The 27,696-nt window shown below is 42.6% G+C and overlaps 1 protein-coding gene across 5 annotated transcripts in view; it reads left to right on the top strand.

Moving 5' to 3' along the window:
- The window catches only part of itpr1 (inositol 1,4,5-trisphosphate receptor type 1), a 375,823-nt gene that overhangs the window by 110,846 nt on the left and 237,281 nt on the right, over positions 1 to 27,696 (top strand). For all 5 annotated transcript variants that reach the window (XM_033036757.1, XM_033036758.1, XM_033036760.1 and 2 more), the window contains exons 15-30: positions 1,275 to 1,416; positions 3,245 to 3,403; positions 4,090 to 4,262; positions 5,457 to 5,576; positions 8,517 to 8,708; positions 9,948 to 10,199; positions 11,207 to 11,348; positions 12,756 to 12,909; positions 13,007 to 13,194; positions 14,879 to 15,029; positions 16,589 to 16,643; positions 18,317 to 18,482; positions 21,898 to 22,080; positions 23,382 to 23,471; positions 23,559 to 23,696; positions 24,422 to 24,547. In XM_033036757.1, coding sequence (XP_032892648.1) covers positions 1,275 to 1,416; positions 3,245 to 3,403; positions 4,090 to 4,262; positions 5,457 to 5,576; positions 8,517 to 8,708; positions 9,948 to 10,199; positions 11,207 to 11,348; positions 12,756 to 12,909; positions 13,007 to 13,194; positions 14,879 to 15,029; positions 16,589 to 16,643; positions 18,317 to 18,482; positions 21,898 to 22,080; positions 23,382 to 23,471; positions 23,559 to 23,696; positions 24,422 to 24,547 — 2,431 coding nt within the window. The remainder of the gene's footprint in view (positions 1 to 1,274; positions 1,417 to 3,244; positions 3,404 to 4,089; positions 4,263 to 5,456; positions 5,577 to 8,516; positions 8,709 to 9,947; positions 10,200 to 11,206; positions 11,349 to 12,755; positions 12,910 to 13,006; positions 13,195 to 14,878; positions 15,030 to 16,588; positions 16,644 to 18,316; positions 18,483 to 21,897; positions 22,081 to 23,381; positions 23,472 to 23,558; positions 23,697 to 24,421; positions 24,548 to 27,696) is intronic.

Genomic DNA, 27,696 nt, shown 5'->3' with positions numbered 1-27,696 from the left:
AAATCATGTCTATAATTTTTTCCCCCAATTTCATGGTTGCATTTTTGTAAAGATGAATCTCTGCAACTTTATTTGAAACTCTTTAATTATTCCTAACTTGCGTTATCTGCAAAAGAATATTGCATGGTATTTCATGGCTGAGCAGACTGAATATATGTTAAACACTCTGGCAGATATAAACTCTATCATAATGTTACAGTTGAAGGTGACTTTATGGGAGTTCAGTTTAGTTTATTGTCACGTGTACCAAGGTACAGTGAAAAGCTTTTGTTGCGTGCTATCCAGTCAGCAGAAAGACAATACATGATTACAATCCAGCCATTTATGTGTGTAGATACATGATAAGGGAATTACGTTTAGTGCAAGGTAACGCCAGCAATGCCCTATCAAGGATAGTTGGAGGTGTCACTAAAGAGGTAGATAATAGTTCAGCACTGCTCTTGGATTGTGGTAGGATGATTCAGTTGCCTGATAATAGCTAACTTTGCATAAAAACAAATCCTTGAAACTCAAAAGATCTGGATGAGCACTCCAGAGATCCAACTTCAAAATCCGACCACCACATCTGTGGAATTTAAATTAAGTCGATAATTGGTCTTTGGGACAATCTGGTAGTTTTGTAGCCATTGCGAATAATTGTACATTATCAACTTAATATAAATTCCACAGATGTGGTGGGATTTTAAAGTTGGATCTCGGGATGGTTCATCCAGATCTTGTGAGTTTCAAGGATTTGTTTTTATGCAAAGTTGCCACATCATCAAACTTGAAGGCAAGAGCAGGAAATGCTGGAAGTGACTGTGCAGGTTGGGCAGCATTACAAAGGAGCGCACCAAAGTCAACTGGTCAGATGGAGGACACTTCCCCATAACAGGAGAGGTGATCTTCTCCCTCCGTTGAAAGGGACCTGGCTTGTTTTTGTCCCTGTGGACACTGCCTGATCTGCAAAGTGTTTTCAGGGTTTCTGTTCTAATTTCAGGTTTTTGGCACCTAGATTTTTTTTTTTGTTCCATTTAAAATTAAAAACTAATGTGTAGAAAATGAGTTCCAAAATAATGTCAGATATAAGAACCATCTATTTTTTGAAAACATTGTGTGTTAACATGAAAACATTGTGTTTACATTAACCACAGTATGGGGAGTAGTTCAATGATACAATAAAGTATCATGGAATCATTGAATAGAATCATTGATGTATTAGAAGTAATTTATTTTTTTCTAATCCTGGGATTATGCTGCCTAGCCGTTTATTTTGTTCTGTTTATTTTCAACAGTTTTGTTACAAAGCTTCTGGAAGATTTGATGTTCTTTGTTGCGGATGTTCCAAATTCTGGCCAAGACGTGCTCGAGGTGGTGATCAATAAACCAAACCGAGAGCGACAGAAACTCATGAGGGAGCAAAATATTCTAAAACAGGTGCGAGAGAGGCATAAAGTAGAGAAATAGTCCTTTGGCTTAATTCCTTGGTTCTGATCAGGTTTTATAAATTAACGTCTGCAAACGGCCCTTATTCTTCCAAACCCTTCCTATCCATGCATCTTGTCTAAATGTATTTTATTCATTGTCACTATACTTGCCTCCACAGCTTCCTCTGGCAGCTCATTCAATATAGTTTAGTTTAGAGTATACAGCATGGAAACAGGCCCTTCGACCCTTTGAGTCTGCGTCGACCAGCCATCCCCGCACACTAGCACTATCCTACACACTAAGGACAATTTACAATCTTTACTGAAGCCAATTAACCTACAAACCTATACGGCTTTGGAGTGTGGAGGATACTGGAGCACCCGAACGAAAACCCACGCGGTCACAGGGAGAACGTACAAACTCAGTACAGACAGCACTCGTAGTCAGGATCGAACACGGATCTCTGGCGCTGTAAGGCAGTAACAACTGCTGCGCTACCGTGGGGGCAGCATCGTCTACTTTGAGTAAGAGGCGACCGTGGCTGACAAGGGAAGTCAAGGACAGTATAAAAATAAAAGAGAAGAAGTATAACGTGGCAAAGATGAGCGGGAAGCCAGAGGATTGGGAAACTTTTAAAGAGCGACAGAAGGTAACTAAAAAGGCAATACGGGGGGAAAAGATGAGGTACGAATGTATGCTAGCCAAGAATATAAAGGAGGTTAGTAAAAGCTTCTGTAGGTATGTGAAGAGGAAAAAAAAAAAGACAAATGTGGGTCTCTTGAAGACAGAAAAAGGTGAATTTATTATGGGGAACAAGGAAATGGCAGACGAGTTGAACAGGTACTTTCGATCTGTCTTCCCTAAGGAAGACACAAACAATCTTCTAGATGTACTACTGGCCAAATGACCTAGGGTGACGGAACTGAAGGAAATTCACAATAGGCAGAAATAGACTGATGGGACTGAAGGCTGATTTGCCACAGCAGATCCGCAGCCTCTCCGCTTGATACAGCACCAGTTGGCCGAACCATGAATTACAGGCCTTTCAGCCCTACTAATCCATGCTGTTCATGTACCACGTGATCTTCCTCTCGTTATTCCAGTATGCCAATGTATTCTTCCATTCATGCCGCTGTTGGGTGTCTTAAATGTGTCCTTGCTGCTTATTTGAAACATACTCCATGTGACAGCAAAAAGGGGCCTGGAATTGGCTAGCAATCTGCTTCTAAATTAGAATGCTCATGGATCCCACAATTACCTGGAATGAAAACAGAAAATGTTGGGAAAATGCAGATCAGACAGCATTTGTGGAAAGAGAAACAGTCAATGATTCTGGTCTGAAATCCTTCTGAACTAAAGAGGCCTTGTGCTGAAATAGGGATCGTTTCTCTTCTCACAGATGCTACCTTGACCTTCAAAATGTTTCCAGCATTTTTGTTGATGCAGATTTTGACCATTTGCAGTTATTTTATATTAGTATCTGGAACCTGTTTTGATTCTAAAGCAGTATCTCATTGATTTTTCAGTAAGCATAGGTAATGTGTGGTTACGGTGGACAATTTGCCGGCTGGTGATCACTGTTGGTATCTTAGGTAGACAAAAATGCTGGAGAAACTCAGCGGGTGAGGCAGTATCTATGGAGCGAAGAAATAGGTGAAGTTTTGGGTCGAGACCCTTCTTCAGACCCAGTCTCGATCCAAAACGTCACCTATTCCTTCACTCCATAGATGTTGCCTCACCCGCTGAGTTTCTCCGGAATTTTTGACTACCTTCGATTTTTCCAGCCGCCTGCAGCTCTTTCTTAAACTGTTGGTATCTTGCTGACCTGACTCCACAGATCTTTAAGCTGCTTCAGGCCCCGTTCACAGACAGTGGCGATGGCCCCATGCTGAGGTTGGAGGAGCTGGGAGACCAGAGGCATGCTCCATTTCGCCACATCTGCAGACTGTGTTACCGAGTATTGAGACACTCCCAGCAAGACTACCGTAAAAACCAGGTACAAGCCCAAAATACTGACTCGTGCTGTCCTGTCAGCTCTTTGCAGATGTACTTGTTTAAAGCTTCACACATTTGCATTAGTAAGCACCCCAGTGGCTGATCAGTTGCATTCTACCTTTGTGATATATTTTGTATCCCTTCATTATGGATTATGAGAGCAGGGTTTAACGAGTATCTCACTGACTTGACAATATTTGTAGGACATCTTTACACTTGGGTGCTTTGAAGTAGAAGACGCTCAACACTGTGTGCAGGAAGGAACACGCAGATGCTGGTTTACACCGAAGATAGACACAAAAAGCTGAAGTAACTCAGCGGGTCAGGCAGCATCTCTGGAGAAAAGGAATAGATGATATTTCGGGTCGAACAGTCTCGCTGAGTTATTCCAGTTTTTTGTGTCTCTCTTTGGATGCTGAAGACTCTTGTAATGTTGGAAACGTCAAGGGTAAGGCGAGGAGAAATTTGTTTTTCTGATTGAATCTCATGAACTGAAAAAAGTATAAGTACAACCAGCCTCGTTTTTGAAGATGTCTCCTCCTCTAATGTCCATACAACAGGTCAAGGGTTTAAGTGGGTGCATAGAACTTGATTGCTCCTCCCCATTGGTCAAGTAAATGTAGAGGCAGCTTTTCAGATACCTTGTTCAAGTGTTCCACATTCCTACTCGTGTGCTCTCTTGTCCAGGAATACATAGCAAAACAGTTTGGCTTCATGCAGAAGCAGATTGGATACGATGTCCTGGCTGAAGACACTATAACAGCCCTACTGCACAACAACCGCAAACTCTTAGAGAAACACATCACGGCAGCTGAAATCGAAACCTTTGTCAGCCTGGTCAGGAAGAACCGTGAGCCGAGGTGAGTTCATTATGGGGTGGGGGAAATAAAACGAATAAAACTTGGTCATTGTGTTAAAAGCTGAAGTACTAGAAAAGTAGTTGAAAGAAAATAAATACTAGGTGTTGGAAATTCTGAAAACTATGAGGAAGATGTGTAGATTATAATCCGTTTAACCCTAGAGCTCACACATGGGGAAGCTTGAGTTATGTCCCCATGGTGCCCAGGTCTGCATCCCATGATGAGGGATGTCTCTCTGTGTATAATATGGTTAGATACGAGTGCAGGTCATACATCTGCAACATTGATCTCTCAAAACTGATTCAACTGTGTCTCAGAATGTCGCAAGGCATAGGAGTAGAATTAGAGCATTTGGCCCATCCAGTCTACTCTGCCATTCAATCATGGTTGATCTATCTGTCCCTCCTAACCCCATTCTCCTACCTTCTCCCTCTAACCTCTACCCTGTACTAATCAAAATTCTATATATGCCATAAAAATATCCACTGACAGCCTCTGCAGCTTTCTGTGGCAAAGAATTCCACAGATTCACCACACTCTGATTAAAGCTATTTCTCTTCAACTCCTTCCTAAAGGAATGTCCTTTAATTCTGAGGCTATGACCTCTAGTCCGAGACTCTCCCACTAGTGGAAACATCTTCTCCACATCCACTCTATCCAAGCCTTTCACTATTCTGTACGTTTCAATAAGGTCCCCCCTCATTCTTCTAAACTCCAGCGAGTGCAGACTCAATGTCAACAAACGCTCATCATATGTTAACCTACTCATTCCTGGGATCAAACCTCCTCGTCTCAATTGAACAAATTATTTTCCTAACTTTATTTTTGTCACATGCATTTTTTCTCTGTTTAACCTCAATTTTTTTCTGAACTAAGAAAGTAATCTTATTTTTCTCTACAACCACCTTATTCCACCCCAACAATTTTCTTCCCCGTCAATTTGCCTCTTTCCCTGACTTCTATCAAACACTAACTTCACTTCTCCAGATGCCTTTACCTTCCTTCTCATGTAGCTTGTATCTTCCTGTGAGTCAACTCCCTTTTCTTGTCCCAAGCAAGTACTGCAAATATTTAGCTCATGGTTATTAATATGGGTTAAGTATTGCACAAATGTCAATTTATTTTAACAATTAACATGTATTTTCTAATAATGATTTTCATTGAAATCTGATTTGAGCTGCTCCTCTTTTCTAGGTTTCTTGATTACCTCTCTGACTTGTGTGTCTCCAACAACACAGCCATTCCAGTTACCCAAGAACTCATCTGCAAAGCTGTGTTGAACCCAGCTAATGGTGACATTCTCATTGAGACAAAGTATGTAACATGCAGGGAAAATAGAAATATGCTGCTCATGAAATTTGGTTATTATTATTGAACGGATAACGTTTTATTGCATGTGCACTTTACTGGTTTGGAAGGTGATTGAATATGATTGTATCCTGTAAAAAATTCTTAAGAAGACAAGCATTTATTGCTGCTCATCCCTGCTTGACCTTGTGGAAGTGGTGGTGAAGTGTTTTCCTGAACCCCTGCTATTCGGGTGCTGAAGTGCTTTCACAATCTCGTTCAGTAGGCTGACTCGGTATTTATGAAGTGATGGCTTGGGGCAATAGAAGTCTTGGGGCAGTGAGTCCAGTAGATTGCACATGTTGCAGCTATAGTGATGTTGATGAGTGGCTGAATGTTTAGGCTAGTGAATAAAGTGCTGATAAACCTGCCTGATTGTATCCTGGTTAGTACAGCTGTGGCTACCTCAATCCACATAGTGATTTGTCATACTAAATAGTACTTTGTAGGTCATGGTGTCATACAGTGTAGAAACAGGTTCTTTGGCCCAACTTGCCTACACTGACCAACATGACCCATCTACACTAGTCCCACCTGCCTGCATTTGGCCCATATCACTCTAAACCTGTCCTATTTATGTACCTGTCCAAATGTTTCTTAAATATTGCGATATTCCCTGCCTCAACTATCTCGTCCAGTAGCTCGTTCCATACACCCTCCACCCTCTGTGTGGAAAAAGTCACCCTTCAGGTTCCTATTAAATGTTTCCCTCCTCACCTTAAACCTATGTCCTCTGGTTCCTGATTTCTCTACTCTGGGCACGAGACTCTGTGCGTCTACCTGTTTTATTCCTGTCTTGATTTTACACAAGATAGTGGGAAGGCTTTAGTTTGTGAACAGTATAACAACTTGGCACAGATTGCCCACTGTGTTTAGGTGACTGGCCCAGTTCCGTTTCTAGTTATTAATGACTGTAACCCGAGGGATTTCTCATGATGATGCCTTTGAACACCGGAGGTGGTTCAGTCACACTCTTCCTGAGGTCACTCAGACACTTATGTTGCCAACATGTTAATCGTGATTTTTCTTAGCTCAAGATTGAAGACCTTTGGATGACGCTGAGTACGGTGTGATCATTGGCAGAAGGCCCCAAGTGTGATCAATGGCTGTTTTATTTCCATGAAGTTGCTTGTAAAGCTAAAATGAGTTGTGAACCAAGTTAACTTGGTCCATCAACTCGTCTTTTACAAACTGGGTTCAGTTTGGATCTCGTAGACTTAACCCCAGATAGTTTATAGGGATAGGATGACTTGAGCTAGCCCCCCCTACAGTTCAGTGATGAAATGGTGGCGTTTAACCAGACATGTGCACTCATGTACTTTCTTGTGTGGCGGAGTATACAGCCACATTTGTCAACCTTCCAAGTTACCCTGCAGTGTTCAGCGCTAAATACTTCAGTATACTTGCACATGGGAACATTCCCATGTTACATCATTTTCAGACCATGGTTGACAATTAGGCAGTAGGCACCATTGTCACATTTCCCCTTTGAGTATATGTTCATAGATTTATTGTGGAATTGCATGGAAGTGGGTCCTTCAGCCCACTGTCAGTGCCGACATTTACATTTTACACTAATCACATTTAATTTTCTAATTTCCCCATTAATTCCCCAAATTATGCAACTCTGCTGCACACTGGATGCAATCAATCTACCAAACCTGCACATCTCTGGGATGTAGGAGGAAACCCATGCAATCATAATCGTAATTTATTAGCCAAGTATGTTTTGCAACATACAAGGAATTTAATTTACCATACAGTCATACCAAAAAAGCAACAGGACACGCAAGTACATAAAATTTGACATAAATATCCACCAAAGCGGCTCCTCCACATCCTCACTGTGATGGAAGGCAATAAAGTCATCTTCTTTCCTCCTTTTTCTCCCGCGGTCAGGGGAGATGAACCATCTGCAATCGGGATGATCGAAGCTTCCGCAGTCTGCGATCGAAGCTCGCGTGTCGGGGCGATCGAAGCTCCCGCGATTGGGGCGGTGAAGCTCCTGCAGCTTGGATCTCCCGAAGGTGGTCCCTAACCAAGGGACCGCGAGCTCCATGATGTTGAAGTTCGCAGGCTCCCGCTGTTGGAGATCCCAAAGTCGGTCCCCAGCAAGAGACCGCCAGCTGCACGATGTTCATCCTCAGTTCGGACGGGGATACGACAAGGAAAAAAGTCGCATCTCCGTTGAGGAAAGAGATTTTTTTAAAGTCCCCCCCCACCACCCCCCGCATAATACAAAACAAAAAGTACAATAAAACATCCATTTTACAACAAACTAACAACAACAAAGAAGGAAATAGACGAGACTGACCGTTAGCGAGGCAGCCATCATCAGAGCCACCTGGTGGTCTCGCATGGAGAACGTACAGGTAGCACCAGAGGTCAGGATTGCTGGAGATGTGAATCCACAGCTCGACTAGCAGCGCTGCTGTGCCACCCTTATTTAGCAATGTTTATGAAAATTGCATTGATTATCTTGTCTACTCGTTAAGGAATTGCACAAATATAATCTGAAGTTCCTCTTAAATCACACACTTAAAACACAAGGCCAGATCACTTTCCAAATTCTATTGACCATGCTGTCAGTTTTTGTACAGACAATCTGAGTGTATAATTTGCAGCACCAACTCAAAACCTTTAGGTCACAAGCTTTTCATGTGACAATGTATATTTTCAGAAGAGATGGATGGTAGCCTAATATTCCCTGCAAACAAAAAATAATAAAATAAGTATTGAGTTTGGTGTGGGAACTAAAAACCTTATTTGATTGTGAATGCTGCTTCAAAGTTCAGACACTTTACTGAAACCGTGTCTTTATTTCTTTTTGCAGGAATAATCTGTAGGATGTTTAGTGCTATTAACCTTTATTCAATGAGTTGAGCTTCCACTGTTTCTCTGCTGCAGGCTGGTTCTCTCCAGAGTGGAGTTTGAGGTGGAGAATGGTGGCGAGAGCCGGCTAGAAGTTGGCGAGGATGAAGAAGTGTGGCTCTTTTGGAATGACAGCGGCAAAGAGCTACGGAGCAAAAGCATTCGTGAATTAGCTCAAGATGCCAAAGAGGGCCAAAAGGAGGACCAGGAAGTTCTTAGTTATTACAGGTACATCGTCCTGCATAGCGCACAATAAGATAACACTGGATGGCAAAGTGGGGAAGTAGTTAGTGCTGCCTCTCGGCATCCAGGGACCTGACTTCAATTCTGACCTTGCTTGCTGTCTGTACATTCTCCCTGTTGCAGCATTGGCTTCTGCCAGGTGATCTGGTCTACTTATGCACTCAAAAGGTGGACTAATAGGTGGAACTGGCTGTTGTAAATAATCCCTAAGTTAAAAAAGAATGGAAGGCAAGTTGGTGGGCATGTGAGAACAATAAGTTATAGGGATATAGGAAAAGAGAAGCGGGGGGTTAGAATTTCTCTGCTGGTGCCCACCACTGATCTGATGGCCTTCTGTGTTGGAATTAAGTTAAATTGCGACAGGGGGGGGGGGGGGGGGGGGGGGGGGGTTTGGAGCCTTGCACAGCTCGATTCCAAGACTCACACATTTCAGAGGTTGGTGGGTTCATTTCTAATCCACTGCCTTGAACACAGACGGTAGGCCACTGGTCCCACTGAGTGTTTCCAAATGCTGGAAGGTCTGAGCTATGGAGGTAATATTAAGCTGAGGAACCTGAATCAATCTTTGCAGTCTGACACACAAGAAGCCATTGCACAATTTAAATAAGAGGCAGTTCACTTGAGTCTTGGCAACTATTTGTCCATTAATATTCAAAGTATATGGATCACAAAAGAATTAGCTGGAGTAGGACCCTAGTCGTTTGATCCAGTTCTGTCATTCAATATTGTTGTACCTGTGCTTCATCCAATTCCCTGCCTGATCCAAGCATCCTAGATTCCCTCATTATCCACAAATCCAGGTCTTAAAAGTGTTGAATCTCAAATCCTATGAGATAGAGAATTGCAAAAATTTACAGTCCTCTGTATAATGAAATTTCTCCTTGGTTTTTAATGGCTGTTCCTTTGCCCTTACCCTAGGTAGATAAATACAATCTTTAGAAAGAGCACATGTGTGGCTATTGGTGTGTGTTGGATTCTGTTTATGGATTGCCTATTATGTTTCCATTTTCACAACACTGACTACAAGAGGGTTCCTTAAAATGCTTATTAAAGGGTCAAGGTTTATTGTTTTCCAATATAAAATTTATCGGAAAGTGGAATGTAATGTTCAATGTTAGTGACTTTTGACATTGCTTGAATATGTTTAATCCATCTCTCTGCTTATCTGAAAGCCTGATGTTCGCTTGCGATCTCTTGCTCTTACCTTAACATTTCTTTTTCTAGGTACCAGCTGAACCTTTTCGCTCGGATGTGCTTGGACCGTCAATATTTGGCCATCAATGCCGTGTCTGGGCAGCTGGATGTGGATTTAATTCTCCGCTGCATGTCAGATGAGAACTTGCCATATGATTTGCGTGCCTCTTTCTGTCGCCTGATGTTGCACATGCACGTGGACAGAGACCCCCAAGAGCAGGTGACTCCTGTGAAGTATGCTCGCCTGTGGTCCGAAATACCTTCCCAGATAGCTATCGATGAGTGAGTATTCTAGCTTATTGATTATTGCCTTTTCATTGTAGGACCAAAGCTTTGGGTATTGACATTTCGGAAGATGAGTTAATGGCTTGGTATTATTCTGTTTGTGAGCAGCTAATCCATTTAGAAGGCTACAGGACAGGTTCTTCACTGTAGTTTAGGCTGGTGTGTAATGGTGCGCCCCAGGTTTAGTGTGGGAAATATTGGCCTCTCTTGATCTCTCCACTAGTTATAGCTGCAGGGCTTCAACATGTACAGACGAACACTTAAGACATGTGTGTGATGGTCGTGGCTGAGGCAACCTAGCAGTGTTCTTCGGATGGGATTGCAGATGAAGGCTGGTCACAAGTAGATGTTTACACTGTGTGCAATTTGCACATCAACATGATCCCAGCTGTTCCATAGTGAATAATGTTTATGTACTAACTTTAATGTGAGGTACATTTAAATGTAGCCACATTTAAAATAACAGTTTATGTCGAAGAGACATTGATAATAGATGGTCACATTCTGGGACATAGTTAGAGTGTATCGGGTGCAAAGGTCCAACACTAGAGGGCATAGAGAGAGAGAGAGAGGGGTAAAGTTAATGTGAGAGGGGGGGGGTTTAAAGGAGATTTGAGGCAAGTTTTTTTTTTTACGCACTGAGTTCCTGGAACATGCTGCCTGGTGAAGTAAAGAATGATAGCAACGTTTGAGAGGCATTTACACAAACATATGAATAGGCAGGGAATGGAGGGATACAGACCATAGGCTGGCAGATGTGCTGATTAATTTAGCATCATGATTAACCCAGACATTGTGGGCCGAAGGGCTGACTCTTGTGTTCTGTTCAGTCTTCTGTTATGGAATAGCAAATTGTCACTTTCAGTGCTTAACCAACTATTTGATGTGGGGGGTGGAGGTGGAGGGGTTAGTTGGATGACAGACTGAGTAGTCTACAAAATTTGCAGATTTGTTTCATGTGTACACTTTCTGGAATTCATGTCCAGTTTGTTTTATTTAATTAGTTATGACTCCAGTGGAACTTCCAAAGATGAAATAAAAGAGCGTTTTGCTCATACCATGGAATTTGTGGAGGAGTATTTGAGAGATGTCGTCTGCCAAAGGTTTCCTTTCTCAGACAAGGAGAAGAACAAGCTGACATTTGAGGTAAACACACTCAATGCTTCTGATTTATATGTGCAGCAACTATAAAGATGGGCTGTAACATGATGAGGAAGCACCTCTGAAATAACACGTTGTGATATACGGCTCGTGTTGGCGGCACGGCTCGTGCTAGCAGTAGAGCTACTGTCTTACAGCACCAGAGACCAGGGGTCACTGGTCGGTGCGGACTCAGGTGGCCGAAGGGCCTGTTTCTGTGCTATATCTCTAAACTAAACTAAACAATTTAAACCATTTATAACAGAAGTACACATTTTGTTTTATTTAATATGTAGACACAAGGAACTGCAGATGCTGGAATCCTTTTTAGAACACAAAGTGCTGGAATTATTCAGTGGGTCAGGCAGCATCTCTGAAGGATGTGGATGGGTCACGTTTTGAGTTTCTTCAGACGTTTTTTCCTGTTTACTGTCTGGCTGACCACAATTTTTCCCAGTTCACTGCAGAAGAAACTGAAGCCATGTTTAATGGTTCCACTCAGTGCCTCCTTGAAATCTGTCGACCAACCCAGCTCTTATCTCATGATCGGAAGCCTGGTTACTCATAAAGACCTGTGCTAAGCGTTGCCTATTTCTAGTTTATCCCTTTTCCCAGTGACCCCTACAACTCTGTCTTCTCTTTAGATTTATCTGTTCCTTGTTTCTCATCCTCTTGCTCCATTAAGTTTGTTCTTTCAACTGCTACATTTCTTCCTTCTTGACTTGCCTGATGATTAGGAGGCCATTCAGCCGACCTGGTCTATGCCAGTTCATAGCAAGAGAATTCCGTTATTCACATTCACGCTTTCCCTGTATTCCTGCAAACTTGTCTCTCTCGCATGCCCACCAAATCTTTTTGGATTTTTTTTCTGTCACCTACACTGAGGGTAATTTGCGGTAGATTGCTCAACTGCCAGCACATCTTCGGGATGTGGGAGGAAATAGGAGTTCCAGCCAGACAACATCTGAGCTCAAGAGTGAACTCTGGTCACTGGAGCAATGAACCATCAGGAATACCCATACTTCCTGGAAATTATTTTACTGATAAGCAATAGACTCCAACTTTTCTGATTCCTTCATGTTACAAAGTACTGCTCTTATCTAAGGAATTGTATGAGGGGGCGACACGGTGGCGCAGTGGTAGGGTTACAGCCTTACAGCACCAGAGACCTGGGTTCGATCCTGACTACGGGTGCTGTCTGTACAGAGTTTGTACGTTCTCCCCATAACCACGTGGGATTTTCCCCGGGTGCTCCAGTTTCCTCCCACACAATGCATTTAAGATTCCATTCCAGTTTTCATTGTCCACTCTTGTGTAAAGGAGCAAAATGGAAAAATGAAAATGTTTAATACAATTTCTTTATGTTGGTGCTTACACTAGAACACAAATGAGCTGTTTGTTTCCTCTCCACAGGTTGTGAATTTGGCTCGAAATCTTATCTACTTCGGCTTCTACTGTTTTAGTGACCTCCTGAGATTAACCAAAATCTTGCTGGCCATATTAGACTGTGTCCACTTGGCCACTGTCTTTCCAATCAGCAAGCTGGTTAAAGGGGATGATAACAGAGGTAAGACATTATTGTTGAAGTCCTGAAACATTGATTTCCATTGTTTGTGCCAACTACTCTGCAGTTGTACTGACTGATGAATGTGTGTGTATTGCAGGCAGTAATGTCATGAGATCAATTCATGGAGTCGGCGAGCTGATGACTCAAGTGGTGCTGAGAGGAGGTGGCTTCCTACCTCTATCTCCCATTACACCACAGGATGGAACGACTAAGCAACAGGGTGAGCCAGAGAAGGAAGATATTCTAGTTATGGACACAAAACTAAAAACAATTGAAATACTGCAGGTAATATTTTCAATAATTAGGCTTTAATGTCATTGACATTACAGGTCACAACTTGAAGATTATTCTTTGGAATTTTGTTTTAGGGAGTTGCTTACATTGTTCCACATTTACTTAGCTGGTCATTTGCTGTTTTCGGTTCTGCTTTCTTTTTTCACCACAAAAACCTAGCCCATAATATGACAGAATCGTGGCCTATGATCTTGAGCAACTTCTGTTAAAGCTCCATGGTTCCACGGAACCCGAGAATAACGTGATGTGTTTTCCCCTGCGAATTCCCCTGCGTTTTTAGGAGTAGCAAGGTGATACCGTTACTGAATGTTGTCTTTTTGCTGCAGAATTGTAAACTACAAATGGTTAAAAAAATTTAAAAAGCAACAAATTCACTTTCCTGTGATTTTAATGATCCACGATAATGTTGATAGCTGAAACATGAAGCATTCCAACCTTTTGTTTTAAATCTTGCTGTTTCTGGCGGCTTCAGAATCTGTTTTGCACTCAACATTTATTAACAAAACGAAGTACACATACAAACAGGATACACAAATCACCTAGCAGCTGTCAGCATCACATCACATCCTAGAGTTCTGTCGCAGAAGCATCAGATTCACAGGCACCCACGCAACCTTTTCTATGAGTGTATGTGAATTGATAGTTAAGAAGATTAATGTATTATTGATTAATGGTAGAGAAGAGTTCACATTTGATGCTATGAAAATAATAAATTGTTTTACTCCAGTGCAGTTATTGTTAAATGGGTTGGAACATTTCTCCATTGCTGCAGTCTTCAGCCAGTTATTTGTGCAAAATTTGTTTTTCAAACTTCCGCCTGCATTTTTCAATCTTTTGCACCAGTTAGGTTTAAGAATGTTGAACCTGATTTCAGAGCCCACATATGTCTGTATTTCACTCTTTCATAACTCCAATCACACCTTTGTCCAGGCCTTTTCCCCCAAGTCAGCAGAAGTTGCAACAATGGGCTGCCGTTATACAAAATTATTCTGCCCAATTCATGTTTACTATCCAATCTTAACAAAGCATCCACAAAAATGTAGTCTATTTAAAACAAACCTTCACACTGCTGTCCATTGTGTTAAAGCATTTAAGTGAAAAGTTCTAAATCTGAGAGAGGGCCAAAGACCCTGTTCAGCATTCCTCAATGGTGCCATGCCACCATTCTTTGTTAAATTTTCATACACGTCAAAATAACAAGCCTAGTTTTCCCACCTGTCACAGTCCCTATATTGTAGACATTTTTCAATCTCCATATCAATTTAGGGTTACATTTATGCTCTGCATCAGGAGGTTGAGTTCAAATCACATTCACAGGATCAGACAAATGTGATAGACATGAATGGAGAGCTGGACTGTTGGAGATGCATTTTTGATAAGGCCAAGACTGCCCCCTCCGATGACCTTGTTCAATAAAAACCTCAATGCTTTTGAAGAGAGGAACTGGATAACCTGGATGGTATTTAACACAACCAACACTATGAAAACAAACTAATTGGTATTTGTCTCTCTTGTTTGTGAAGTCACACTGTGTTGCTAGATTCGACATTTCAAAAATACTTGGTCGACTATTAAATGCCTTGGGCTATCCTGAAGTTGTTAAGGTGTTGCATGTGATTTAATTTTGAAGTAAGAGCACCTCTTAAAACCATCATCTTTACCATTGCTGTTTCAGTTCATTTTGAATGTTCGTTTGGATTATCGAATCTCTTGCCTTCTCTCCATATTTAAACGAGAGTTTGATGAAAGTAATGCACATCATCAGTCGACCGACTCCCCACCGAGTATAGGGTCGGCTTCTCAGGATGGGACAAGTAATGTTCCAGGTTTGTATCAACTGGCTGGTTCACTTAATGTCCTGTTTCATTGTGCCAGAGGTTCTGAAGTTTGAGATTGTTGCCAACCCACAGCAGCAGCATCTGAAAGCACCGTCATTTCTCAAGTTACAATGCCAGAACCCAGCTCCAACAACCCACCACTGCTCTTGACCATCTGTGGTCTCTACATTGAGAGACTGCAAGGCTGGCACCTCACGCTGCACAAGTACAAACTTTCCACAACCCCAAACCACATGCTCAACCCATCATTGTCACCATCATCAAACTTTCCCCGACCACCAATTTCCTCTCCCTGTCAGGCCACTGTCTGAACCCAAACCAAATTGTCCACAAGCTTTGGTGTCATATGTGGGTTTTGAATCATCTCTCCACACCAACACTGACCATCACCTTCAACATTATCCCTCCTTTCTCTGGGTGCTCTGGTTTCCTCCCACATTCCAAAGACATGCAGGTTTGTAGGTGAATTGGCTTCTGTAAATTGTCCCTAGTGTGTATGATAGAACTAGTTTATGAGTGATCGCTGGTCGGCGTGGACTTGGTGGCTTTCTCTAATCGGTGGGCCGAAGGGCCTGTTTCCACTCTATATCTTTAATCTAATCTAAACCCGAAATCGTCCTAACCTCATTTCAGCTGCTGTTGAATACCAATCAAGCTGTACCTTTTATATTTATTTCAATATGCTGCTGGATGTCTCCTCTTACACTATTATTTTTACACTATTCAATCCCCACCTTCCCCCTGAATTTACATTGTTTAACTCTACTGCCCATGTGCAAATTTGCACTCTGCAATTCTCCTGTTTCCTTTGCTTGGAGTCGCTTGGTTAGTGCTTCAATTTTTAAACTAATCAACCTCCAACTGGATAACATAATTGAGAACTAGACCAATTATACAAAGTTCAGATGGGGAAATGAAACAGTGTGCAAGAAGGTTAAAGGAAGAGTATGTGTTAAGACTTGCAGTGAACAAAAAGGATTCAAATAATTTTGTATCGACATGTATAACAAAGTGGGTCGTTGCAGAAAGGTTGAGGCTGATGAGGACCTAGAATGCTATCTCATTGAGGCAGAGTACAAGGCCAAAGTATTTGACCTCATATTTACCCTTGTGGTATTGCACAACTCTCAGCAAAGGAAGAAGTGACCGAGATGGTGAATGAGAGAAAAACTGATGAAGGCTCTGGAAAGGCTAGCTGCATTTAGAGGATAAATCACTCAGTCTAGATGGAATATATCCTAGGTTGCTAGATGCAATACATACTAAAAAAATCTATAGATTTGGGAATAGTGCTTAAGTTCTGGAGACTTGCAAATGCTCTAACTTTGCTCAGAAAAGAGTGCAAGGAAAAGCCAATCATCTACAACCTGATAGTTTAATCCCTATGGTAGGGACATCTTTAGAAAAGATCATTGTTGTGTGAATTACAGTATTTATCGCTTGGACAAGTGTGATTTGATTAGAGTAAGCCAGCTTGGAATTGTCTGTAAAATATTTACTGGTGGATAGGTTGAGTAACTCATTGGATTCTTCCATTTATTTTACAGGGACGTTAGATTTTGAGCACATTGAGGAGCAGGCTGAAGCGATCTTTGGTGGAAGGTAAGTATTAATGTTTGATGTTTTGGTAAAAGCCATTGGGTAACTATATTTTCTTAGTGTTGTAAACTGTATCCCTTCCCAAAAGAGGTCTATGTAATCGGGCAGCACAGTAAAATAGGGTTTAAAACACATTAAGACACAATAAATGAAGGATGTAGGTGGGTTTTCAGTGGGTTGTAATCCATTTATAACACATAGTGAGTTGTGATTGTGTGTGTGTGTGTACGTGCTCTCTAATATGGTTGTTTGGCGTCCAGTCTTCACTCGTGTTCCAAGGATTTGTTCAATATAGAGGAAGCCATCAGCATGGAGGGAATCATCTTGTAGGTTTGATATTAAATTGAGGCACTATATTTAGATATACTGAGGCACTAGAGTTAGATATTTATGGTTAACGGAATCAAGGGAAATGGGGAGAAAGCAGGAACGGGGTACTGATTTTGGATGATCAGCCATGATCATATTAGATAGATAGATAGCCTTTATTGTCATTCAGACCGAAGTCTGAACGAAATTTCAGCAGTCATACATATAATACAATAAAAACAACAATAAACACATATTAACATCCACCACAGTGAGTCCACCCCACATCTCCTCACTGTGATGGAGGCAAAAGTCTTAGATCTGCAGTCTCTTCCCTCCTCTTCTCCCTCTGCGCTGAGGCGATACCCCCCGGGCGATGTTACAAATCAGTCCCGCGGCTCAAACACCGCGGCCCGGGGTGGTTGAAGCTGCCGCCCACCAGTCCTGCAGACGCAGCCACTGGCCCGCGGCCGAACCCCGGACTCAGGCCACCACCGCCAGAACACCATCCCAGCCACCCTCACATGAGTACCGTACCGTCTTCAGCCTCGGGCTGGGCCGCCCCGACATGGGAGCCGAAACCTCCCTCTGGCCGGGCCGTCCCGACTTGGGCGTCGCTTCTCCCTCTGGCCGGGCTGCCCCGACTTGGGCGTCGCTTCTCCCTCGAGCCGGGCCGCCCCGACAACCTCTCACGGGAGCACTGTTCCAGCCCTGAGCCGGACCGCCCTCACGGGAGCGAGCTCAGGGCGAGTCCTGACGGGCTCTGCCTCCGGAGCCTCGAGGTCGCCAGCTCCATTTAGGCCTCAGCGCAGGCGGAGGCAGAGAAGGGGAATATGACAAAAAAGTCGTATTCCCCCGCAGGGAGAGACTGCAAAACCCGTTTCAACCCCTCCCCCCCCAAAACACAAACTAAGAACCAAAAACTAGACTAACCAAACTAAAATAAACAATACAAAAAACACAAACAAAGCGGGACTGCCGATGAGCCGCTGCTGCCAGTGCAGGTATTGATTGGCGGTGCTGTCTCGAAGGGCTGAATGGCCTATTCCTACACCTATTTTCTATGTTTCTATGTATATAGCCTCTGATTAATGCAAGGTATAATATCGAAGACGAGAGAAGATTACTCCACAATGACCTGGCAAATACTTCTTGTTTGATTCACATTGGAAAAAAACAAATTTATTGCATTGATATCCTCTACATATTTCCTTTCATTTTGTTTTCAATCTAGCAGTAATTACTGTACATATGTATTTATTGGCTATAACATGTTCTTGGATATCCTTGTCGGATGCAAGAGAAATGCTATTTTTCTATTTGGAAATGAATATTATGTGCTATTTCTACTTTCTCTTTCGATGTAGTGATGAAAATACCCCATTAGATCTGGATGATCATGGAGGCAGAACATTTCTACGGGTCCTGCTTCATCTCACAATGCACGACTACCCACCTTTAGTATCGGGAGCACTCCACCTCTTATTTAGACATTTTAGCCAGAGGCAAGAGGTCCTTCAGGCATTTAAGCAGGTATTTGAAGACTTCCATTTCTACTGTAGGTTGCTGATGTAAAAGCCCCTAATTTTGCCAGCCACATCTATACACAGGAGTAAAGTGATGTTCGTTTAGACCTTGAGTCTCCTATAGTCATTCAGGGATTGTGGGTGTGTGATTGTTACCATGACTTTTCCAATTGATATGCGATGTGTTTTCCAACGTGAGATATGTACAAAGTCCACAATTTTTGCATTTTTTAGAAAACCTATTCTGATTGAACTCATACAAATACAGAGGACTTAGCCATAAGGAATATAAATTTTAACTTTCTCCCTCCTTGGAGGGATAGTTCGCAGTGGGAACTGTGCAGAGTCTCCTGTGTTTCGATGTTCACGGATTTGGAACGGTGATGGGACCACCAGATGGAAGCAATGAACATGGTCAACTCAATTAAATACCATTGTAAGGAGCATAACTTCATTTAGTCAACACTTTATGGAGCAACACCTCCAGTTCCATTTGCTCATAGACTGTGTCTCTCTGCTTGCATCGTTCAGAAAAGGCCTATCAGTGGTTTGCATTTGTTCAATACAAGGTGTTACTGTCATAGAGAGAGAGAGAGAGCACAGAGCTGGTCAGGAGAGACAGAGGAGCAACTACGGGACTGCTGGGAGTCAGTAGACTGGGCAATGTTGAAGGAATTGGCAACGGATGTAAATGAATACGCCACAGCCGATACAGTCTTCATAAGGAAATGTGTGGAGGACTGTATTCCTACATAAACCATCCAAGTGTTTCCTAACCAGAAGCCTTGGATGAACCAGGAAATCCGCATTCTTCTGAGGACCGGATCCCGGGCATTCAGGTCTGGCGAACGCAGAGGTGTATAAGAAGTCCAGATATGACCTTGACAAGCTATCAAAAAGGCCAAAAGGGACTTGCGCTCTAAGCTGGAGGATGAGGCGGATGTTCAGCAACTGTGGCAGGACTTGAATGCCATCATTTCCTAAAAGACAAAATCAGGAGGCAGATCATGCGACAGCAAAGCATCGCTCCCTGGCAAGCTCAATGTGATCTACGCACGCTTTGATAGGGAGAACATTGATGTGCCATCCCGATTCCCCAAGGGCCGTGATGGTATTACAGTCACAGAGGCCAACGTCAGAAGAACCTTCAGGGGAATGAACCCTCGCAAAGCGTCTGGACCTGATGGTATACGCAGTCGAGTTCCCAAAATCTGTGCAGACCAACTGGCGGGAGTTTTTGGAGACATTTTCAACCTCTCATTACTGACGTCCGAGGATCAAACCTGCTTTAAGATGGCATCAATAATACCCTTTGCCCAAGGTGTCCCAATGACCCTCGACCGGTGGCCTAATGTCCGTGGTGATGAAGTGCTTTGAGAGGTTGGTTATGGTGCTTATCAACTCTTACCTCAACAAGAACCTCAACCCACTACAGTTTACATACAGCCATAACAGGTCAACGGAGGATGTGGTCTCACTGGCTCTCCACTCTGCACTGGACCACTTGGACAATAAAAACGCATTAGTCAGGCTGTTATTTATAGACTACAGCTCGCCGTTCAATAACATTATCCCCTCCAAGCTGGTTATCAAGCTCACAGAACTGGGTCTCTGCGCATCCCTCTACAATTGGATCCTTACTTCTTCATCAACAGACCACAGTCTGTTCGAATTGGCAGAAATACTTTTTTCTCAATATGAATCAGTACGGGAGCACCTCAAGGCTGCGTGCTCAGCCCCCTGCTGTACTCACTCTATACTCATGACTGTGTAGCCGGACAGTGCGAACTCCATCATCAAGTTCGCCGACGACACCATTGTTGTTAAACGAATTTACAGATGGTGATGAGTCAGAGTAAAGACGTGAGATCGGTCGATTGACCACATGGTGCCAGCATAACAACCTTGCTCTCAATATCAGTAAGACCAATGAACTGATTGTGGACTTTGGAAGAGGAAGGATGATGACCCATAATCCTGTTTATATCAATGGGACGATGATGGAGACAGTCAAAAACTTCAAATTCCGAGCATATTTCCGAAGATCTTTTTTGGACTCAGCACATTGATGCAATTATAAAGAAAGTACATCAGCGCCTCTACTTCCTGAGAAGATTACGGAGATTTGGTATGTCAGAGAGGATTCTCGTGAACTTCTACAGGTATACAGTAGAGACATATTGACTAGTTGCATCACGGTCTGGTTCGGCAACTTGAACGCCCAGGAGCGAAGAAGGCTGCAAATAATTGTGAACACTGCACAGTCCTTTCACAGATGCACTGTCGAAAATATCCTGACTGGTTGCATTATGGCCTGGTATTGTAATTCCAAGGCATAGGAATGCAAGAGGCTGCAGAGGGCGATGAGCTCGGCCTTATCCACCATCAAGAGCATCGGCATGAGGAGCTGCTTCAAAATGGTGCCATCATTAAGGATCGCAGGTCATGCCCATTTCTCAGTGCTTCTATTGGACAGGAGGTACAGAAGCCTGAAGTCCCACTGCACCAGCTTCAGGAATAGTGACTTTCCAACAACTATCAGATTCTTGAACCAACCTTTACAACTCTAATCCTTTCTCGGCAATGGAAAACCTTGGACCTCCACTTCGGACCTGTTCGCGTTGTGTTTTTGCATTAATGTCTTGTTTTGCAATGTCTGTTTCTTTTCACTGTCTTTGTATAATTTATGTGCCTTGTGTGTTGCCTGAATATATGTGCCTGTGATGCTGCTGCAAGCAAGCAAGCTTTTCATTGTACATGTATCTTACTATGCGTGTAAATGACGATAAATTCAATGTGACTTGACCAACAATTTGGTTGTTGCATCCTAGTTCCATGACTGTAGAGGACTCGGATCCCCATGAGACTGGATCTTACCAAGGTTATTTTGTGCCTCAGCATTTATCCTTGGCCCTTTTCTCTGTACCTTGACATGCAGGAAGTCTGAACTAACACATTTGTTGAGCACTGTTTTATACAGAACTCACTGACTTCTATCTGTACTTTGCAGCCCATAAATATTTTGCACTACAATTTGTTGAAGATGTGAGCTATTAAAAGAACAGTTTTTTGTCGGGGACAAATTGAATTGGGGTAATGCTCCCTTTCTGAGGGCAGAGGTTAAATACATTAACCACGAGAAGTTGTCCATGTGTTTTATCTCCACCACTGCTTATTAGTTATGTCAGAAGACGAGACACATTCTTTCACTGGAAAGAATTCTTGGAGTAAGAACGGCATGATTCACTTCCTCCTCCATCCTCTGGGCCACCCCATAAATCCTTTAGAGTTCACATGTATGGACATTGATTTCGTGTGGTGAATAGATTGGACTGCAAGACGTTGAAGCACTGATGACTTTCTTCTTTCAGGGCTTTCTTTCTAGGTTTTTACTGTTTGATCTCTCTCTGTGCTCCCCTCAGGTCCAGCTGCTTGTCACCAGCCAGGATGTAGAAAACTACAAACAAATCAAAGCTGACCTGGACCAGCTGAGGCTGCTGGTGGAAAAGTCAGAGCTCTGGGTTTACAAGGGCAACGCCCATGATGAGTCAATGGATGGTGGAGACAATTCAACAAGCGGAAGTGAATTGAAAAAGAAAAAAGATGTAAGATGTGTTCCATTTGACAGGAGAAGCAAGCTGATTTTCACCCGCATTGACAGCAAAAGGCACCGAACTGGGAGAATCATTGAAAGTCCAAACACTGCAGATGATGGAAATCAGAAACAAAAATTAGAAAAGGTTGGGGAAGTATTTGGCAGGTTGGGCAGCATCTGACGAGAGAGAGACAGAGAGAGAGAGAGTTAATGTCATAGCTTAATGTCAGGTTAATGAACTTTCATCAATTCTGATGAAAGATCATTAACCTGAAATGTTAACACCATTTTACACTCCACATATGCTTACTGGCCTGCTGAGTATTTCTAGCATTTTGTTTTTGAACCATCTGAGATCTTGTTGTTTGAATCTCCAGCATTATCTGGAAAGTCTACAAGACACAAAATACTGCAGATGCTGAATCTGGAGGAAAAAATAAACTGCTGGAGGAACTCAGCAGATCACTCTTTCAGTCCTCACCTGCCTCAACCACCTCTTCCAGCTGCTCGTTCCACACTCGCCACTCTTTGAATGAAAAGGTTGCTTCTTTGGTTCCTATTAAATCCTTCCCCTCTCAATTTAAACCCATGTCCTCAGTTACTTGATTTCCCTACTCTGTGTAAAAGACTTTATGCATTCACTCTATCAATGCCATTCCCGATTGTATACTGCCCATTTACCTCCATAGATTCACTGAGTTCCTCCAGCATTTTTTTTATTTTTATTTCTGATGTCTAATCTTTTTATACTTTGACAGCAATTTGAAAACATTGGAAAATGTGAGTTTAATCGTAAGTGTGTGGGACAGTTTCATATGGAAGCAGAGGCTAAGAGAATAACGTGCAGTGACCCTGGGAGGGAGGGCAAGGTTTGTTATTAACCTGCTTGATGTATTGTTGATAACATAGGGACCCAGTGGAGCATAATACAAGTATTTGGAGGAGAGGATAAACTGAAGTTTATGGAGCATGATTCTATTAAATTGACTAATCCGAGTTTTAGCCGCAGGTCTGAGAGGCAGAGCTGCAAATACCACATGTTTATTTTGTTTTATGGTTTGTGAGGTGGGTCATATTCACATGAGCCTTATGTTCGTGTTGACATTTAGGTCTTTTAGTGGGAGAGACAAAAGTGATTTGTTTGTTTTTATAAGAATCAACAAGTAAATTGCTGCCTGTTCATAAATCCCACTTGAAGCTTTGAGAAACATTTCACACAAGCGTGCAGATATTTTTTTGGTAAAATGCAGTGCTATTCTTTATAAGAAGAGTAAGCTATTTGTGTGTGTGTTTTTCCCCCCTCCCATACAGGGTGACTTTGCCAAGGGTCAGGCTGCCAGTTCTGATGCAGTGGTTACCATTGAAAGCACCAGCAGCAAGAATTATCGAGTTATAAAGGAGGTGAGACTTTTGAACTGTGGTGTGTTTGTTATCTTGGTTACTTGGTTGCTTCTCCAAAGAGTCCAAGCTATGCTTTGCCTGTTCCAGGTTCTGATCCGACTCAGCAAGCTGTGTGTTCAAGAGGGTTCATCCGTGAGGAAAAGCCGCAAGCAGCAGCAGAGGTTACTGAGGAACATGGGTGCCCACACCGTTGTCCTGGACCTTCTGCAGATTCCCTATGAGAAGGTCTGATATCATTCATAGCCCAAACTTGGGCAGTTACACGTTTTCTTCAGTTTCCTTTTTAGGATCCAACGTGATGAACAAATTTCCTCATGAATTATGCATTTGCCTCATTGCTGACCCTCTGAAGTGGCAAGAAATGTGTACTCCATGGGAATAACTGGTCTCTTGGAGTCTGAGCCCTTGGGTGTGAAGTTAAGAATAATTGTTCCATGCATGAATAAATATTCACATCAAAATAAATGCAACTTTTGATTTGGTTCAGATTGAAGTGAGTGGGCAGTATATTTTAATCTCTCTGACTACAGCGAAAATTAACAAAAGATTCAGATTTGATGTGAGCAAATGTTTGATGTGGCAAGTTCTTGTGGAGTAGAATTTGCAGCCAGAAAAAGACGATGGAAGCAAATTCTATCTTCCTTTGCAATGAAGAATTAGATAAATGGACCAAGTGAACAGTAAACATTGGGCTGTGGAGACAACAGAAATGTCAGGCTAAGACATGGCATGTTCTGAGAAAAGCATAGTGGGCTGCTTGGCTTCTGGTGTGTATTGTTTACTGAACTGGAAAACAGGGAGGGATGTGAGAATCCTGTTGAATAGCATTGCCAACCCAGCACAATCTCCCCAACTAACAATCCACAGCCCTTGGTGCTGCAGTTCCCAACAAAGCGCAGTTGTGCTGTTGACCCTAAACCCTGATCTTGTTGGTTTCTTGTTCTCCACAGGCTGAGGACCTCCGAATGCAAGAGATTATGAAGCTGGCACACAAGTTTCTGCAGAATTTCTGTGCTGGCAACCCACAGAACCAAGCTCTTCTGCACAAGCACATCAACCTTTTCCTCAATCCAGGGGTAAGTACAGTCCTTGAAACCTAGCCGGGTCACTGTTGGAACTGGCCATTTTAACTTGATGTGGTCCTGAGAATCTAAGTTGATGGCTATGTGGATTCTGTATTATTTTGCTTGTCTTGTAGAAAGATCACTGGCAGATCAGGTGACAGTGGTTTGCAAAAAGTGGCAGCAGTGAAGTTCTACCTTGGCGTCCTTTGCTTCTCGTGACTGAATAGGTAGCCATTTCAATGTGAATGCTTTTGGAAAGGCATGAGAAACATGTATGTAACATGCAAATGCATGTACACAAATGCATGTTCTATTCCATTTGCAATTCCTTGGCAAATGAAGTAGCCCATACCTGCAGACAACAAAACCTAGATGACATGCTGAAAATGGGAGGTAACATTTGCACTATGAAAGTTTTGGGCAGCGACTATCTCCACTTGCCACCTACCCTTAACCTTCCAGGGCATTATCAATATCTAGTCTCCTACCATCATTATCCCTGTGTGGGGTGGGGGGGGGGGGGTCTCCCCTGACCAGAATCCCCCCTCAACCAGCCACACAGATATTCTGGTTAAAGGGCAGTCAGAGGCTGCACTTAATGGGATTGATAATTATTGGAAGGGGCGGATGGCCCTTCTATCTGCCTTGCACCAGATCCACGTATGTACACCAGTGGGCCAGTCACCATTCGGAAGCATGTACAAAGAGCCTAGTTAGGCAGGAGTGAGCCTGCTGGTGACAGTGCATATTCCATTGTCCACTTGTGAGACTGACCAAATAGGAGAAGGTTCTCTGGAATATTTTCTCCCCTTCCTCTCTCTCCCAGTTCTCCCTCTTTCTCTTTTGGCCTCCTGCTTTTTGGAAAATATAGTTCTTGTACGTTACTGATTGTAGACGGCCCCTGATGGAATGAAGCACAAGCCGACAATCATTGAAGGCGAGAGGAGAGTGACTGTCCTTGATATCACGGCAGTATTTGATTGCACATGGTGTCAAGATACCCTTGTGACACTGAAGTCAATGGGTATCAACGGGAAAATACTTGCGTGTTTGGAGTACGTCCATATACAAAGGAACACGGTTATGGTTGTTGGAGTTCAATCATCCCAGACTGTTGGTGCAGGAGTTTAGGCCAAGCCATTGGCAGTTGTGTCATCAATGATCTCCCTTCCATCATTAGGACAAAAATGGGAATATTGGCTGTTGGCTCGGGACTTAATTAGCCAACAGCTAATGGAATTAATGTTCTATTCCATTTGCAATTCCTCGGCAAATGAAATGGCCCTTACCTGCACACCACAATGACATTTATTACTTAAAATGAAAGGTAACATTTACACTATAAAAGTTTTGGGCAGTGACCATCTCCACTTTCACCTTTCAATGACATTATCACAAATGGCATTATAACGTTCTATGGCATAATCACTAGCTTGTCTCCAACCATCATTACCCCCGGGTGGGTGGGGGTCCCTACCGACCAGAATCCCACCTCGACTGGCCTCATAGATAGTCTATTTACAAGAGCAGTCAGAGGCTGGAGATAGACACAATATGCTGGAATAGCTCAGCGGGACAGGCAGCATCTTAGCATTTTGGGCCGTGACCCATCTTTCTCTTATATTCACGAATATTCATGAATATTTATTGCGTGGAACAATGATTCAGTCTCAAAATAGAATCAGAGGCTGGATATCCCTTTGGATCGACACCCACTACCTGACACATCAAATCCTTTCTATTATCCAGAAGGTGGATGTGTAACGGAATGCTGAATATTTACCTAAATAACTCCAATACAAAAAGATTAACACCGTCTAATATGAAGTAGCCGAAACACCTCCATCACCATCTACAAAAAGCACCAAGACATTCAAGACATCTGAACCCACTATCTCCATAAATTACAAGGGTGGAGGTGCACCACAGCCTGTGCATTCCTTCCAAGTATCATGCAACCCTGACGGTAATTTGCTGGTCTTTCATCAATGCTGGACACACATCCTGGAGCTCCCGACCCAATATTTTGTGAATACCTTCACCAGAAGAACTGCGGCTGTTCTGGGAGGTGACACCACCATCTTCTCAAATGTCATCAGGAATGGGCAATATGTTCTGGCCTTGCCTGTGATACACATATCTTGAAAATAAATGCCATTCTTTCTGTTATTCTGTGAACTAATATTCCTGAAGATATAGAATTTAAAGTAGTTAGTTATCACAGCATCAATTTGTTAAAATAACATGTAGCCAGTAGATATTTCAGGATAACAAGCGACTGTATTAACCACACTTTTTGGTGAAAACCTGTCTAAGGTACCTGACATGAACTGTTTCCTTTGCAAGGGTAGCATCAATAACTTGTTGCCTTGTTTTGAATTTCAGCGAGCAGCTGATTCTGAGATCATAAATGACTCCAATCTGCCCTCTGGCAGGACGTGATGAATAGAAGAAACATCTGCCAAAGTTGGCTGTGCAGCTGCTAAAACCTCCATTGCCACTGCCTTTCACAACCAGCCTTCAACTCCCCCATTCCCACTATCCCCATATTCCTAGGCTCCATTAGCCCACAAGAATGTGCCCATCTCAGTTTTCATGACAATGATCGAACGTTCTGCTCTCCTGGGTTTCTGTAAGACGATACGTTATAATAATAAAGCCATAACATTGCATGTCACCGAGTACCTTGCCTGAAGTACCAGTAGGGGAGCCAGTACAAGCCAGCTGAGTTGATGAATCAAATCCATTTTATTGTCCATGCTTGAAACCATTGTTCGAACCACAAGTGGAATTTCTAACCGATCAGCTAACGCAGTTTCACTTTTGCATGTGTTTGAAAGTCGTCTTAGAATTTCTAATTTCCCCTTTGATTCTATGAATTCTTTTTGATTCTATCGATTCCTTTTTCCTATTAACTAAAAGTGAAACTTTTGTAGTAAAGCTGTTGTTTTGCATAATTTCAGTCCAAGTGACAGATTTTTGAGTTTTATTTGAACTTTGGGACCCCTGGTGATTATTGTGGATATATATATATTAATATACAGTAAGTGGCAGCTGGGGGATATAGCCACTGAATCTCTCCAACTCTATCACCCACCTCACTGAATCGTGCCTTCTAGAGGGAAACAAATAATCAAAGACAAGGAAAAGAATGGGAGGAG

Source organism: Amblyraja radiata, chromosome 18, assembly GCF_010909765.2.
Source record: "Amblyraja radiata isolate CabotCenter1 chromosome 18, sAmbRad1.1.pri, whole genome shotgun sequence".
Classification (NCBI taxonomy): domain Eukaryota; kingdom Metazoa; phylum Chordata; class Chondrichthyes; order Rajiformes; family Rajidae; genus Amblyraja; species Amblyraja radiata.
The sequence above is the reverse complement of the archived record's forward strand: the minus strand, read 5'-3'. Positions and strand labels throughout refer to the sequence as shown.